Below are 17313 nucleotides of genomic sequence, written 5' to 3'. Positions count from 1 at the left end.
AGGTGCACCAGATAAAATTATGCAAAGTCTTTCCCATTCACACCTGCTCTTCTAGCAGGAGTTGTGAGGCCAAGAAGAGCCCAGCTTGTGTACCAACTTCAGAGAGGTAAAGTGCTACCCAATCCAAAGAAGCCAACGAAATTCATGCTAGCTGTTTGATTTCATCGCCTATCTTTCCCTTTCTCTTTGTGGCCTCCAGCAGCTCTTGCAGCCTCAGAAACTTTGTTTCCAGGGCTTCTTGATAAACTAAAAAGTTAGTACTATACTGGGTTTTGGGAATCAACCAAATCCACAAAAAATACCCTTACAGAAACAAAAAAACAACCATGCCAATCTCTCCAATGTAATCCATTTGATTGCCATTAAAAAAAAAAAGCACCAATAGCTTGTTTGATCTTGTTTGAGATATAGGCTGAGCACAATGCTTTTAAATGGCACTGGAGAGCATATAACATAGTACCTAAGAGTGTCCCATATTTTCTGCTTTGGAAACTAACATTACCATAATCTGTAGAGTTGTGGCATATGTGTAGGTATAAACTAAGCTTGCTTTTTAGTATAGTCCAAGTCAATGCAAAGAGAGTTTGAAATGGCTTCATAAAGTATACAAAAAATATCTCCCATAATTAGGAATATATAAAGTTATTAATGCATAAACCATCTATGTTTCTTTCCACCCGACATAGGTAACTTGCCATGCTGTTGTTTGCCAGGAGACTGCAAGAATTGCTAAGCTTGTAGCCTGCCAGAGAACTTCCAAAAAAAAATCAAAACGGCAAGTGAATTGCCAGATGAGGCTGAAAAATACAACCCCCCTCGCCTCAATAGGTAAGCTTGTCAGTTGCAAAACACCATGCTAGAGCACACTGAATGAATCAGCTACTTGCTAATCATGGCAGAGCTTTTCTAGTGTGGCATTTCTGCTGACTGCAGTGAACTGTACTTACGCTTGGACAGTTCATGCGCCCCTCACAGCTGCATGGTAAAGTTGCTAATGTTTGGAAAAAAGAAAGCTCTGTGCCTATAATGCCATAATCTATTTTGTAATTCAGCCTCTAATTTCATGATTCCATGATGATTTATAAGTTCATAATTCATTAAGTTGATACAAAAGTGCATTCTTCAGTATTTGGTTATTTTCTAAAATAAAGATTTCTTAAACAACTCGGTATATTTCTTTCAAAATGACTATCCTATAAGCTCATGGGCTACATGCACTCCTGCCTGCCCAGGAGTTTTTGTCTGTGCTAAACTTCTGTAACAAATTGGCATTTTTCAAAACAGCAAACTTTACCTTTTCCAAAGCAAATTAAGATTATATTGGATGTTTATTTCTGTGGGACACACGCACACATACACAACGATTCAAAGTGCTTCAACTTTGCTCACTCAGTGACATCATTGTGTTACTTGGACTTGCCCTTTGTAGCCTGTTGAATACACTCTCTCTCTCTCTCTCTCTCTCTCTCTCTCTCCCTCCCTCCCTCCCTCTCTCTGTCTTTCTGTGTGTGTGTGTGTGTGTGTGTGTGTGTGTGTGTGAGAGAGAGAGAGAGAGAGAGAGAGAGAAATATCTTACCCAAACTGGAAGAAGCCTGATACAAGCTCGTAACATTAAAATTAACTATACATTTAGATATCAATTGTTTATGCAACATATGCTTACTTATCAGATTCAGGTAAAGACATAACTTCTACAGAAATATTTCTTAGTCATAGGCAAATAGAAAATGAGGATGTTGTGTCTATTTTGCTGTATTTTAGGCAAACCAAAGGACACGCTGAGAAAACCCGGATTCATGAGTTTTTCAGAAGAGGCTACGAGGGGTACAGTCCCACTGCTGAGAGGCAAGGGAAACCATACAGTTGTGAATCCTACTATGAACCTTTCATCATATCCTTTATCCCCTGAATTTAGGACGGCTATACCTAATGAAGTTTTGATACAAGGACATGTGACCATGGTGAACAGGTTAGAAAACTTGTCAATGGTTGTTGAAATGATATTTTAGAACTCTGGGTATACTTAAGATGAAATTGCCGTTTAATGGTCTAAGCAGGTAATCCAAATATAAACTTCAACAATAAGTGAAAGCTTATAGCAATTATAGACCAATAGCATCCCTTGTTTTCCACTGGAGAGGAGAAAGTCAGAAAATAATGAGTTCAAACATGTTTGGGATAAACAAACATCCATCATTGGACAAAATTAAAAATAAAATAAAACAAATATAAAAATAATAATTAAAAGTAATTAAATTGATTAAAAGAAAAGAAAACATAAATCCAAAGGGAAGACTAGATATGGACCATTAAATATTTTTCTGCCATCAATTTTCTATGTTTCTTAATGGGGAAATACTTGAAAAATGCTAGCTAAAGGAGGAAGAGGAAGATCTGTATAATGCAAGAGCCTAGGGAAGAGAAATTGTATAATTAGGCCTTTTCTGATTTTTTGGTTGAGATAAATATTGTCATGTGGAAGATTGCTTCACAATATTTTCTTTGATAATGATTTTTAAAATGTTACAGTAAGCACTACACTGTGGCATAAATAAAGCTTTAAATCAGTTGTCCACAAGGTAACAATCTTGAGCCCAAGTAATCAAGTAGATTCTTTCTGATGGCAATATTTTAGTGTAATACATGAATTGCTTCACTTTCCACTTTCTTCATATATCTCCCTATATATGAATGAACGGTTGTTAACATTAGACATACATAGTCAAGAAATGGAAAAGCAGGGGAACTTGCTATTTTATACAGGGCTTTAGTTTTCAGAGATCTGATTTAGAGTTTGGTATAATCTGAAAGGTGAACCAGATTGGTGCAGTGGTTAAGGCACCACACTGGAAATGAGAAGACTCTTCTAGCCCTGCCTTAAGCATGAAGGCAGCTGGGGGACCTAGGGCCTGTCTCTCTCATCCCTAGGAAAGGGCCAGTAGCAAACCACTTTGAAAAACGTTGCCAAGAAAACTGCAGGGACTTGTTCAGGCAGTGGCCAAGAATCAACATTCTCTTAAAAGCACATCTATACATACACATACACAATCTGAAAGGCCCATAGAGAAATAAGATTGAGTTATGCTAGCAAAATAGATAACTGATTATAAAGTGATAACCTGCAGTCATCATTTCTTCATGTTTATTCATAAGCAAGTATTACTTATTCCAATTATTTAAATATAGACTGGTTTTACTATTAATGTTAATTTCAAATTTAATGTTGTTGATTAGATGACAGGGCTATTAATAGATCTATTAATGAAGGCATTAATATTGAATAGTGCAGCCTTAAGTTCTAACCCTACATGTAGTCCTCAATTTATGACTATAATTGAGCTTAGAATTACAGTAGTAAATCATACCTGTCATTAAGTGGTGACCAAGTGACCAGTCTGATTTTCTCTTTTTTACAACTGTTGTTAAAACAAACTTTATGGCCATTAAATGGACCCATTGTATCCAATGGGCTTTTTTTTTTTTGCCAGAAACTAGAAGTACTACCAGTAAAAAACGTAAATCATGGTCATGTGACTGTGTTAGGTGCAAAGGATCAGGATCATACGTTATGTTGCAGCACAGACTATTCAAGTCTATATACAAGAATCTAATCAACTAAAAAAGGGTCAATGGAATTCAAGAGAGTTTGGACTTGGACTGTTTGTGGGAACTTAATAACTCTAAGCTGATGACACTTAACTCCGCCCCCTTAGCTTTCGCTGCTCTTTCCCTATTCTATAGGGTGCTGAAAACCACCATAATTTTGGGCTAGTTGCTAAATGCTCAAAATGGGACCATGTGACGGGGCAATAACTGGGGGGATCCATCATAACTTTGAACTGTCATTAAGCAACTGTTTATAAGTCAAGAACTACTTGTACAATGTATTTATATTTTTAAAGTAAATGGAGGTTTGTCACTATATTTACATATTTGCTTTTAAATTACTATTTTTCATTATAAGTGTAGAGAGCTGTTTGACAGACATGTTTATAAACTATATTTCTAAACCATATAATCTGTATTTGCCTTCATAAAATTTAAACTATATATCTCTAAACTAGAAACAAAAAATTAGCTTTTGGGGATTCTTTCTACAATATTAGGAGAATCTTAATACGTTAGGTATGCATAGCTGTACTGAAGGTTAAACTCTGTACCAATTTCCTTTAGTTGTTAACTGCTTGAATAATCTGTATTGAAGAAGGAAAAATAATTTCCATATATCTAAAATAGTACTGTAATAGTCCATTTTTAAAGTTAGACAAAACTGAACTGTTATATCCCATTTTGTAATTCTGTGCAGATTCCATTATAAGGAAAAGAGATGAGCTTTATGCCAGATATTTAGCAATCTAGTAGTATTCTCCCCTTCCCCCTTTCAGTCTAAAAAATCAAAATTGACAAGCTCAGCTGCTGTGCCATCACTTCTCCATGTATTGTTTGCTGCTGTTGTAGATCATCAAATGATGATACAGATAGACCAGCAAGGACTGTTGTTGTGACTGGATTTTTCAGACTAGTTCATATTGCCTTATTAATTCTCCTATTATGCTTTTAGGAAAATGGTGCTTTCAAACTGAATATATTAGTACTATTGTCAGTCCTTTTTAGTTGAGAGTGTCAGCCCTTTGAGGTGGGCCAGATCAAGAAACAAACACCATAATAATTATAAGAATGTTACTTTATTGTTGTAGGGTACAGTAGTAGAATTTTAAAAGCCTCCAGGTTTATCTCAGATCACTGTACATCATATATTAAAATCAAGGCAGGGTACTTTGGTTTTTTTGTCATGCTTCCTTCTATTTCTGAACTCTGTAATCTCTTGTTCAAGTTCCTTCTTAACAACAGATTTCTTCCTCCTTTAAAGTCTCTGTCATACCTTCTCCAAGTCAGCTCTTAATTCTTTTACAGAGGAGTTAATTTAGGTGGAGATTGTATCTCCCAAATTCATTGTGATTTAGACATGAATAGAAATAGAACTAGCACTTAGACTTATATACAGGTTCACAGTGCATTACAGCCCACTCTAAATGTTTACAGAGTCAGCATATTGCCCCCAATAATCTGGGTCCTCATTTTGTGGAAGGATGGAAGACTGAATCAACCTTGAGCCAGTCAGGATCAAACTCCTGGAATGAGCAGTGAGTTAGCCTGCAATACTGCATTCTAACCACTGCGCCACCACAGCTGTTTTTAATACAGAAGAAGATGAATTACCGTATATACTCGAATATAAGCCGATCCGAGTATAAGCCGAGGTCCCCAATTTTACCCCAAAAACTGGGGTAAACTGGGGACTCGAGTATAAGCCGAGGGTGGGAAATGAGGCACCTACCGGTTGGGGAAACCCTCCCTCCCTCAGCTGAGAAGGCTGGCGGCTCCCCGCCCGCCTCTCACTGCACCGCAGGGCTTCCGTCCGCAAAATGTGGAAAAAAAAAAACTCGAGTATAAGCCGTATATACTCGAGTATAAGCCGAGGGCTTAAAAAAACAAAACTGAGTATAAGTCAGAGACCCGAGTATAAGCCGAGGGGACGTTTTTCAGCACAAAAAATGTGCTGAAAAACTCGGCTTATACTCGAGTATATACGGTATGTAAGAAAATGTGGAACACCATGTTTCCAATACAAAATATTCTATACACCTCTGTTTAAAATATACTCTGCTTTCCATACTAGGTTAGTCCATTATTTCCCCTGTTTCTCATATAAACACAAAGATAGCTGTGGACAGTTAGCAACTATAAATCTAGATATTCTCTTTCCCAGCTTGCCTGAAATTTCTCTGGGAAATAAATTTCTAGTAGGGGAAGAAAATCTATCTAGCAAGGGGAAGCAGCCTATAATGAAATGCTTTGCTGTGCAACAAAATTAAAAGAAAAAGATATGTTGATTCATGAAAAAATTATGAATTTCTCCAGAACGCTCCATCAAGCTCTATTTTGAGCAAAATAAGAAAGTGAGTAGTAGAAGAAAAAAGTTTATGCCCAAAGGCCAAATACTGTCACAGCTTTAGGATGGTATGCACGAGAGAACAGATGATTTAAGTCGATCATGAAATATCTTTATTAGGTCCTGGGAAGGAAAAAAAACGGTTTGGGGGATATTGGGACCAGCTGAAATTGAACCCAAAATCAATACAGTTTTGACTGAACCTAATAAATATTACCCAGTTGTAGATCTGCATTGAATTGAAGTATTTCTGCTAAGTGCTTTGTAAATTTTAACCAAGAATTGTAGTGCCAATGGAAATAGCAATACAGTAGAACCTGTGATCATGAATACTTCTGACCATGACCAAATTGGGTTCTGACAAAAAAAATCCCCCCCCCCATTCCCGTGGCTGATTTCCTTTTTTGCGCCATTTTTTTTGTAAATGCCAAATTTCCAAAATTAGGTTCAGGTCACAACCAAATCGGTTTGCAACCAAAGTTATGGAACAAATGGTTGTGAACAGAGGTTCTATTAGTTACCCCATTTATGAAAATATGAAATCCAGTGGTTATATGAAGGAGACTTACATTATGTGGTATATTTTTTAAAAATGCTAGCTCTTATATTTTCGGAATAGGAGATCGTTCAATATTAACTGCTTTCTGTAACATTCCAGAAGATTGAAAGACTGAATAGTGGCTCATGATCCCTCAAATACTGCCCAACCATAATAGACCTGATATTTTAGCTATTGTTTACCAGTAATATATAAATTGGCTCATGTTTTTTACTGTTGCAGTGGATAACTTTCCTGGGGTCATGTGATCACCTTTTGCAATCTTCTGACAAGAAAAGTCAATGGGGAAGCCAGATTCATTTTACAATTGTGTTACTAACATAACAATTGCAGTGATTCACTTAACAGCTGTGGCAAGAAAGTTCATAAAATGGGGGGAAAATCACTTAATAACTGTATAATGTTCTGCCAATGGCCACAATTCCCCCCTTTCAAGTTTTTCCCTCCTAATTTACTAGAGGTTAGAGTTGCTGGGTTTTTAGGATAGCTTTGTTTCTGCAAAGATAAGCAACAGAATTTTCTTGGCTTATTTTCTGGTTGCTTTGTTTAGTCACTGAACCATGCAAGGGTAAGGAGATTCAGGAAAATCTTTTCCTGGAAGTCCAAAGAACTGCCATGTTCTCTGATGATGAAGCCAGCGAGGTCTGCACAGATAAAGAATTCTGTGGTGGTTGTTCTTGCAGAAAAGGGCTTTCTGAAAACAGATTGGTGGAAATTTTAACTTCCCTCATGAGCAGTAGCATTGAGATTCTGTACCTATAAATGCATGGTGTGGCTAAAAGATGTTGCAAGGGAACAAAAACTGCATTAAAAAACAGAAGCACAGAAAATAATCCGCTTTCATAATTTATGCTGAATTCTTCATTTTGGCTTCTTGTTGCTGACCCTGATACCTAATTTTTAATTTGTTTTGCCGAGTTTGTTTAGGTATATTCGTTTGCTTATATGTTTATTTAAGCACCAAATTTATGTGGATTTCCTATTGAAAAGAGTTTCCGTTCAGTTGTTCAGCATAACTTGCATGGAATAAAATAGTTCTATTTTATTTAGTAAGGTAACAGCCATAGCACCTGAAAACAAGAATGCAGGTATAGAGTCTATATGATACATTGATTGTTTAGTTGCAGTTTTTTAAAAAATGAAAATCTGAGTCTTCGTTTTTTAGGCCTGAGAGAAGACTTGTGATTCCACCAAGGTTTCAAAAAGAGCTTCAAGTTTATTTGACAAGAAATGTGCCTTTGGACATCAACGGTATGTTATTAGAGGTCCACATGTAATTCTCATTCATGCTTTATCTAGTTAACTTGATATGTCCAAACTAAGTATCCCCTGATGGGCAAGTTTTCTAAGACTACAGTTCTGAGTTAGATGGGCAAATAAAGTTAGATGGCTTATTCTGAGCCATGGCTCAATATCCTAAGGCAAAGGAATTCTGCATTATGACCTGTAGTCTTATAAATTCTATAAAAAAATAAAATTAAACTCTTTTATCTGTGAGTACAGATGAGAGTGTGTTAATGTATCAAACTGAATGTACTTTCACAATCTAAACTGTGACCTGAAAGTCTTGCAGGTGAAAATAAAATGGTTGCATTCAGTTAGGCATTCCCTCTTCATTGTTCTATGATCAATTTGGAATTTGTGTTTGCATTGATTGATATAGTATTTATACATTCCTTTACTTTCTGTTACTTTTACACATTTAGAATAATGAGCTTAACTTCAAAACAGAATTGTAGGAGAAGCATACCTGAAGTAATTCAGCAGCGCCAACACATTCATTCCTTTTAGCACCTAAAAAAAGAACTTGTGCTATGGCAGGGAAGACGCAACTATTATGACAGTTGGCTGTGTATTAATGGATTTATATGTAATCATCAACAGCCAACTTTGCTTTAAAATTTGCAACATAATAGTGCTTTGTGGGAGTATCTTAACAGGTGAAAGAAAATTCATTATTTGTACTTATTTGAATATTTATGTACGTTTTTAATTTTTTAAAAGTTGCAATTATTGTGTTTAAAGATTTCTGAATCATCCCCCCTCACAAAGAAAATCTAATTACTACAATACTTGTGTGATGGTTTAATTCTGGCTTATTAAATAAAACACACTATAAAACACACATTTATACTATTAATAGTTTTGATTATTGTTGCTTTCAAACTAAATTTATTCAAGAACATGTATTTGCTTTTGCAGAAAATGTAAAAGAACCAAGACAATTAATGCAAGCAGTGCCCCCTCGCAACTCAAATACTGATATAAATGAGATTCAGAAAAGAATAAAGGACATCATAAGTCGATTTAAAAATGGAATATGGTTATCGAAGATACCACACTTGTACAAAGAGGCATATGATGAAGACTTTAATACAACTTTGCTGGCACAATTTGAATACTGGCCACATGTTTGTGTGGTAGGTGCTAACTTTATCACAGAAGATAAAATTATTTGTAGACTAATTTTCTGATTTGAATGTATGTTTAAATTTTTCAAATAAAAATCTTTAAGATGGTTTACTTGGAAATCAGAATTTAAAATCAGCTTGTAAAAATCTGTTAGGATTATCAAAATGTTGAAGCTTGTCTATAGGAAGATATAGAATTCCATTCTGAATAAAATTGTTGTTGAGGGTTTCCTGATGAACTTACAGCAGGTGATCTCATGTTTTAGAATCCTAGAGGTAAGTACCTTAGCAAAATCATCAGTTGAACTTACGTAACTGATGTGCTTCTGTATAGGCCTCTCATCTGAACTCAGCAGAGTTCTTAATTCTCAAATTATGAAGATTTTTAAAAATTCTGTCAAACAACATGACTACTCAGGTAAAATCTATTTGTTTGTTCGCTCTGAGGTAAACCAGACATGATTCAATGGAAATTCTTCGAAATGGATTTAAAGAGAATTGCCACCTTAAATATAGTTTTTTAATATCTGTTATTAATGTAATAAGTTACATTATTTTTCTGTATTAACAGTCTACTGACTATGCTGTAACTTGAAGATTGCATTCTCACATGCATAGTCCACTGAGACTTTTTCCAATTTATTTTAAACCTAAACTTATTTCCAAATGTTTGTTTACAGGATTAACTCATTTTTAAAACGCCCATTAAAAATCAGTGATACCTAGGTCTGATTCCCATTTCCTGATGCTCCCAGATGTGTTGTCTTTTGATTCCCAAATTCCTAGACAGAATGGCATTTGGGCACATCAGTTGGTAACTATGAGAGTTGTAGTCTGGTACCTTTAGGGACCATGGTTGTAATAAATTGTCATAGTTATATGAAAAATGAGAGATTCAGCCAATCAGAGTAAGTGATTTGGGTTGGAAAGATTTACCTGAACATAAGCAAAAGAGGCAAGTATTTCTTCCAAAATCTGGACAGTCTTTTCTCACAAGTTTATATATATAAAATTATTATATATATTATATATATATAAAATATTATAGCCTTATATGCTGCTGCAAAACTTAGCATGTTAGACCTCTAAACAATAGTAGGTTGAAAAGAAATATACAATATCAAAATTATTTAATTATTGGGAAAAGCATAATGGGTGTAAAATTTTACCCTTCAGGAGGGGAACAGATATGTCCCCACATACACCAAAATGTTGCTGAGATAACTAAAATTACAATAATTTTGTACTGTTTTACAAAAAGCATGCCTATTGGATAGTTAGAGGAATACTGTTTCAAAGAAGGGGACAGCAACTTAGAAGGCCCAGCAACTGTGGGTTATCTGCAGATGGCATTCCAGGTGGTTGGGACCTGGAGGGAGGAGATTTCTCTTCCAGTTCTGAAAGGTTAGCAGAGATCTCTGGGAGAAGATGGTCTTGTAAATATCTAGGTCTTGACTGAGCTTACGTAGCGTTGAGCTTGAATATTTTACTCAATGTGGTTTTTTTAATATAGCTGCTTCTTCTGTTCTTTCAAAGGCAGAGAAGATATCTGCCGGCGGCCAAAGAGATACAATTCTCTACCCTCCTGGGAAAATGCATCACCCAGGAAAGGGCGTTTCAAGCCAAGAAAGAAAGCCTCCGCCTCCTTTACTGAAACAGAGTGTGGAAACTAAAACTGCTACCATCCACGGAGACTTCAAGCAAAATATCGCAGCCATCTTGACAAAATATTCCAGTGGTCTTTGGGCTAATGCACTCCCAAAGGTATATGAAGACACATACAAAGCAGCCTTGCCTCAGAATCTTTTGGACAACCTTGACTTGCTTTCAGATGTATGTATGGTCAGTTACATTTCCGAAAAGCCAAAAAAGGCAATTCTCTATGCAAAGCCAAAAGAGCACCCACAGATTGTTATCGCTGAGAACTCCACATGCAAAGGCGAACAGAAACCAGCCGAGCACCAGTCTACTAAAGCAAAGCAGGACTCCCAGGGGGATGATTTTGAACACATTCCTGTACCTCCTTTAATTATCCCAGAAGAAATATCACCATCTGTGTTGGTAGTGGACCTATATTCTACAAATGACGTTGTTGTTAGGTACGTTTATAAACCTCTCTTTGACATTGCATGGAGTTGTTTAAAATCACAGGTAAGAATGGGGGGGGGGAAATCTCCATTAGAACACTTCTAATGGGCATATTATACTATATATATATATATATATATACTATATATAGATATACACACACACTATACATTATACTATAGTTGCATATGTGCTATGTGCGAGGGGAACCTTTACCTTTTTAATGGGCGTGTATTATTATGCATTGTCTCTGTTTGTTGAAGGTTCTTTATTCCGGCAGATTCTTCTTTGGATGTTAGAAGGGATTTTCACAACATCCTGGAATTCTCCGCACTTCCCCCACCCAATTCCTAAATCTGTTCCAATGTGTGGGAGATCCTTTAGAATAGCTTGGGAGATAGTGAAAAAAGAATGTAAATGAAAATCTAGCATTTCCATGAATGAGAAACAGTTTGGCGTAGCGGTTAAAAGTGCTGGTCAGAGACCAGGAGACGGTGAGGTCTGGTCCTGCCTTAGACATGAAAGCCAGCTGGGTGACGTTGGGCCAGTCATGCATTCTCAGCCCAACCCCTTTCACAGAATTGTTGTGGACAAACGGGACACAGGAGTATTAGATACTTTCGCCACCTTGAGTTATTTATAAAAAAGGTGGGATAAAAATCTTAAGGATTTTTTGTAGTATCAGGAAAAATTTGCAGTATCAGGCAATTTCCATTCTCTTAAGACTTCAATGAGATTTAACTGCATACTAGGACTAGACATGTTTTTTTAAAAAAATTGGAAAAAGCACTTCAGACCTTACATGAAAGCTGAATTTCTTTCCTATTGGATAAAGCAGCTTCGATTCACACAAACTTTTAAGACATTAAAAAAATGCCACTGTAATTCAGTTCATTACAGCAGCAGCATATTTTTTCAAGTTCAGATGGAAACCTGAAAAAACAACATGAAATCTAAAACATTTGTGTATTTTTTTTTAAATACATCAAACCTTTATTACTGTCAGTAGGTTTTTGAAGCATACTCGACCTTACTGGATACAGTCCATAAAGTTTTAACTACACATTTTTTCCCAGAATAATCATGTTAAAATTCTGACAATATATTTCCTTTCTAAATTGATTCAATTGTACAATAAATCTGAAATAGTAAAATTGGAGCTGAATTTATGTTGAATAAAACCCATTGAATGGTAAAGCCCCTGTTTTGATTGTGAAAACTAGGATCTGCTATAAATGCTAAATTAAAAGTTGCATTTCAGTGTGAAAGAGGGAGAGAACAATATTCTGAAACTGACTGTCAGAAATAGACATAAATTTAGGAGACTTATTCTGTAAAATCATGGTTTCCTACTAGATTTTTTTTTGGCCTACATTACAACTACTTTTATTAAATTACTGTATTGGTAATTTCAAACTGGTATAATGTCAAACTATATTTTGTATTGTATGATGTGTGCATATTGTTTATATCTGTATTGTGTGTGTATATATATCTCAGTATGATAATATGCTAATATATTCGTATTCTCCTAGTTTATTTCTAATAATTGGCATACTACTAATATGTGAATATATTAATATAGTTTTGACCTAGATTTGATTCAGTTAAATAAAAAGGGCAGTTTAATTAAAATGCATTGCTGGTGTACTTTAGATCAATTAAAGATTCCAAGTGGTCTTCAAGGGCAACCCCATATAGAGCACATTACAGTAATCAAGTTCTGAGATGACCATTTGAAAGGCCTCTCAATCTAGGAAGGGATTCAGTAGGTAGCAGACCTATGTAAAGGCCTTTTTGGCCATAATTACCACTGAGTTTTGAGTCCAAGCTGATTCTTAATTTTTACACCACTCTTGAATGGGGAAGAACTACCGTTTTCAAAGTTTCGGCAGATACAAATGGCCCAGATGTTCCACAGATACTCGCTGTTGGTAAGATGAAGTTGAAATCAATTGATTGTTAAATTAGATAACCTGACAATATAGTGAAGCAAGTATTTTTTTGAACGTTAGGTAAAAGTGTCCCCTTTACATGCTAGTTTATTGCTTTTTGTAACTGATGAACATTCTGGATGATACTGTGCTACACGTATGGCTTTATTAGGAGAGATAGATCATAAAGACATTGTCATATCAGAAACATACCCCTCAACAAATTGTGGGATCTACTAAGGGCTAAAAACATAAAAACAGAGTTAAACTGTGATTATCCTGAATTACTACCATTTGGGTCATCACTGAGAATATATATTTCAATCAGGCATATTCAGAAGAACATAAACTTGAAATTCCTGTGTAAACTTGCATTTATAGCATTCAAGGATTTCAAACAATGCATTCATTATATAAAATATTGTATAGATTTCATTGGAAGTGATTTAGTAACAATATTGTATTTCTGCCTGATTTGTGAATCTGTTCAGTTTTATATAATTTTTTACACCACTCTTGAATGGGGAAGAACTACCGTTTTCAAAGTTTCGGCAGATACAAATGGCCCAGATGTTCCACAGATACTCGCTGTTGGTAAGATGAAGTTGAAATCAATTGATTGTTAAATTAGATAACCTGACAATATAGTGAAGCAAGTATTTTTTTGAACGTTAGGTAAAAGTGTCCCCTTTACATGCTAGTTTATTGCTTTTTGTAACTGATGAACATTCTGGATGATACTGTGCTACACGTATGGCTTTATTAGGAGAGATAGATCATAAAGACATTGTCATATCAGAAACATACCCCTCAACAAATTGTGGGATCTACTAAGGGCTAAAAACATAAAAACAGAGTTAAACTGTGATTATCCTGAATTACTACCATTTGGGTCATCACTGAGAATATATATTTCAATCAGGCATATTCAGAAGAACATAAACTTGAAATTCCTGTGTAAACTTGCATTTATAGCATTCAAGGATTTCAAACAATGCATTCATTATATAAAATATTGTATAGATTTCATTGGAAGTGATTTAGTAACAATATTGTATTTCTGCCTGATTTGTGAATCTGTTCAGTTTTATATAATTTTTTTTACAATTATCCTGCTGCATTTATTTTATTAACATTTCTATAAATAACCCAATTGTTTTAAATGCTGTGGCATTTTAAAACTGAAAACAAAGCGAAACAAAAAACCAACCAACCAACCCCAAGCTTTGTCACCAGACTGCCACAATTTCAGCAAAGAATCAAAGTGCAACAGATTGAATGCTTCCTCTATGTCTATGGGTTCATCTGTCAGCAGTTCCTGCTGCCTATCCTGTCAAACTCCCTTTGTTTTCCTCTTTGTAAATGTACTCATGATTTACTCCTTTTGTAACTCTGATTCAATTACACCTCACTTTCCAAGCCATGCATGTAATTCATCTTTCATCTTTGGGTTCTGTGCTATTTTGATGCTGCTTTTTTCTTCTTCATTGGTAATAAACTGCCTTCATCCACAAGTAGCTACTGTACATCTGATCCTATAAATCTTTCTTCCGTTGCTAAGATATATTTTTTTACTTCCCTTATTATAGCAAGCATCAGTATAGTACACTGCATTTTGCTATTTAAATTTGATTAATACACACATATATATATAAACAGGGTCTTCACTTCAAGTAACATCTAAATATGAATTCCAATTGGATGCATTTAAACCGTAGCATCTTGTATTGGATTCTCTCATTCCGAAAAAGTATATGTAAGAAAATGAAGGCATTATTTAAAATATATTTTGGAATCAGACTGTTTTAATTTAAAAATCAGTGCATTTAAGAACTCATATAATAAAAAACATACTAAACACATTCCAAAGTTGAGTTACATTAACTTAAGAATACAGGTAGTCCTCAACATATCACCACAATTGGGACCAGAATTTCTATTGCTAAGCAAAGCAGTTAAGTGAGTTACACCCAATTTTATGACAGTTTTTGCCATGGTTGTTAAGTGAATTGCTGTAGTTAAGTGAATCACACAATCATTCAGCAAATCCAGCTTCCCACGTTGACTTAGCTTGTTTGGAAGCTGGCTGGGAAGGTTACAAGACCCTGGGACCCTGCAATCAGTGTAAATATGTCAAACATGCAAATTTTGATCATGTGACTTGTGGAGAAGTTGTGACAGTCATAAGTCACTTTCTTCAGTGCCAGTGTAAAACCTTGGTCAGTAAATGAATGGTTGTAAGTCAAAGGCTATCTGTATTAACACTTCAACTGCTCCGATTGTAATTACTGATTTATACTAAGTCGTGTCCAACTAAAATCCATAGGTATGTGGGCGCAAACTATTCTGGTGCCCAGGAATCCATGGAGGAAGAGATGAAAGATTGGTACAGCCGGAATGCCTCAGTTTTGCAAATCCAGTCTCCTAAAGTTGGACAAGTGGTTGCTGCACTTGCAGAAGAAGATGCTTGGCTGCGAGCACAGATTATTTCAACAGAGGGCAATAGAATAAAGGCAAGTGCAAAAAGTGGCTGTACTGAAAATTATATAAACAATGGATGCTGGTCCCAAATTCCATTCTAATCAGTTCTTTTATTGTTATAGCCCCCATCAGTATTTCTGATTATATGATTAAAAATATCCAGTCAAAGAATTTGGTAAAATTCTTTTAAGGCAACCAGAGAAGTCAGCAATAGGTATAGCAATAGAACGGTTTGTCCTTGCCTCGCTGCTAAAATCTCTGCTTCTGAAATAGTACTGAGACTTTGTCTTTTACTACTTATTATAACAGTATCCCATCTGTGAGGAAATTGTAATTCTTGGGATGTGGGTTGTTTATTCATTATACTGATACGCTGTCTTGCGTTCAGAATGTGAAGGTGATATTTGTGTTACTCTCTCCTCTCTTTTTGCCCCACAACATGTGGGCTACGTTGGTCTGAGAATGTGATTGGGCCATAGTCCTCCAGTGAGTTTCCATGGTTGGAACTAGTCCATTACCTTCACCACTACATCACAGTGGCTCTCTTTACAGTTCCCATCAGCTCCTGCTGTCGTGGCCGCTACATATTGAGAACTGCACTTGGCAGTTTACCTAAAATGCCAACAAATATTAATCAGTCCCTTTCTCCTGACCAGAGATGGGGGCAAACATATAGGAAAGAACACAAGTAAAATAAATTTAGATTTCCCTGTTCTCTGTATGGTCCTTGGGACAGAAAGAGATCAGGAATAAGGAAGAAACAAGTCAATCCCTATTGTAACTAAAATCTCTTAAAAATAGAATATTTTTAATCTTTCTTGTAAACAGAAATAATCCTCTATATGAATAACTTGGTTATATATCTTATGACTTAATATTTCCAGTGGCATGGATTTATCTCAGCATGGTGGCAAAACATATTTAAGAATTAGTACACTTCAAAAAAAATCCCTGAATATTCCATTTTTTCTGGAAGGGAAAGAAGGCTATAGAAACTGCAGGACAAAAACCCCGCTCTCCTGAAAACTTGAAGCCTTTTATTTAATAGCTTCTCATGATTGTAAAGCAGTTGGGTTGTTATTAGCATGCTTGCAGCTTTAACAGCCAGTTGGTGTGCTGGCTGAGGATAATGGGAGTTGTAGCCACATTTGAAAGGCAAATCCCAGGGAAAGTGCAAAGAACTATATTGTGACTAATTAAGATTCCTGATTATCTCTTACTTTGTTGTGTTTCTAGGTATGCTACGTTGATTATGGTTTTAATGAAATCATTGAAAAATCCAGAGTGTACAAATTAGCCAAGCAGTTCTATAGATTGCCATTCCAGGCTTCCAAATGTAAACTAGCTGGTAAGATGTGCCTTTTTCTTTCTGTAGGTACAAAATGCTGTTTGCATAGCATCCTAATACAAAAGGGGGAAAGAGATTATAGACTATATTAATCTTGCAGGCTTGGAAGATAGGATCTGGCAAGGCCGTTTTGTATTCTTAGAGTTGACACAATAAATGGGCTGACCTTATGACTAATTTTCTCTGAAATCAATGTGAGATCAAGGCAGACCTCTTTTTGTGATTATATTTATTTTAAAAAACTGTACAATAAAAACATTCATCTGGGCTAAAAAGGTTTTTATTTGATAATCTGTTTAAAACCTTCCAGAATTTCATTCCACCTTATTAGGCAATCTTGCCAGCACATTCATTTTGCACATAAGAAAATAGCAGAGCCATTGTTTCTAGCTGACATGAGTTAGAATTTGACTTTGATACTTTTCAGGATATTGGTGACACTCTATAGCAGGGGTAGTCAACCTTTTTATACCTGCCGCCCACTTTTGTATCTCTGTTAGTAGTAACATTTTCTAACCGCCCACCGGTTCCACAGTAAT

General features: G+C 35.6%; 1 protein-coding gene across 5 annotated transcripts in view; it reads left to right on the top strand.

Moving 5' to 3' along the window:
* TDRD7 (tudor domain containing 7) overlaps positions 1-17313 on the top strand; it is a 39249-nt gene that overhangs the window by 12258 nt on the left and 9678 nt on the right. For 4 of the 5 annotated variants that reach the window (XR_009153746.1, XM_058171735.1, XM_058171736.1 and 1 more), the window contains exons 3-9: positions 687-828; positions 1762-1969; positions 7678-7763; positions 8715-8932; positions 10460-11022; positions 15272-15458; positions 16663-16774. Coding sequence is in view for 4 of the 5 variants with exons in the window: in XM_058171735.1 (XP_058027718.1) it covers positions 687-828; positions 1762-1969; positions 7678-7763; positions 8715-8932; positions 10460-11022; positions 15272-15458; positions 16663-16774 (1516 nt within the window). In the remaining variant the exon portion in view is untranslated. The remainder of the gene's footprint in view (positions 1-686; positions 829-1761; positions 1970-7677; positions 7764-8714; positions 8933-10459; positions 11023-15271; positions 15459-16662; positions 16775-17313) is intronic. The other variant, XM_058171737.1, reaches the window with a different exon arrangement.

The sequence above is a fragment of the Ahaetulla prasina genome, chromosome 2 (assembly GCF_028640845.1).
Source record: "Ahaetulla prasina isolate Xishuangbanna chromosome 2, ASM2864084v1, whole genome shotgun sequence".
NCBI lineage: Eukaryota > Metazoa > Chordata > Lepidosauria > Squamata > Colubridae > Ahaetulla > Ahaetulla prasina.
The sequence above is the reverse complement of the archived record's forward strand: the minus strand, read 5'-3'. Positions and strand labels throughout refer to the sequence as shown.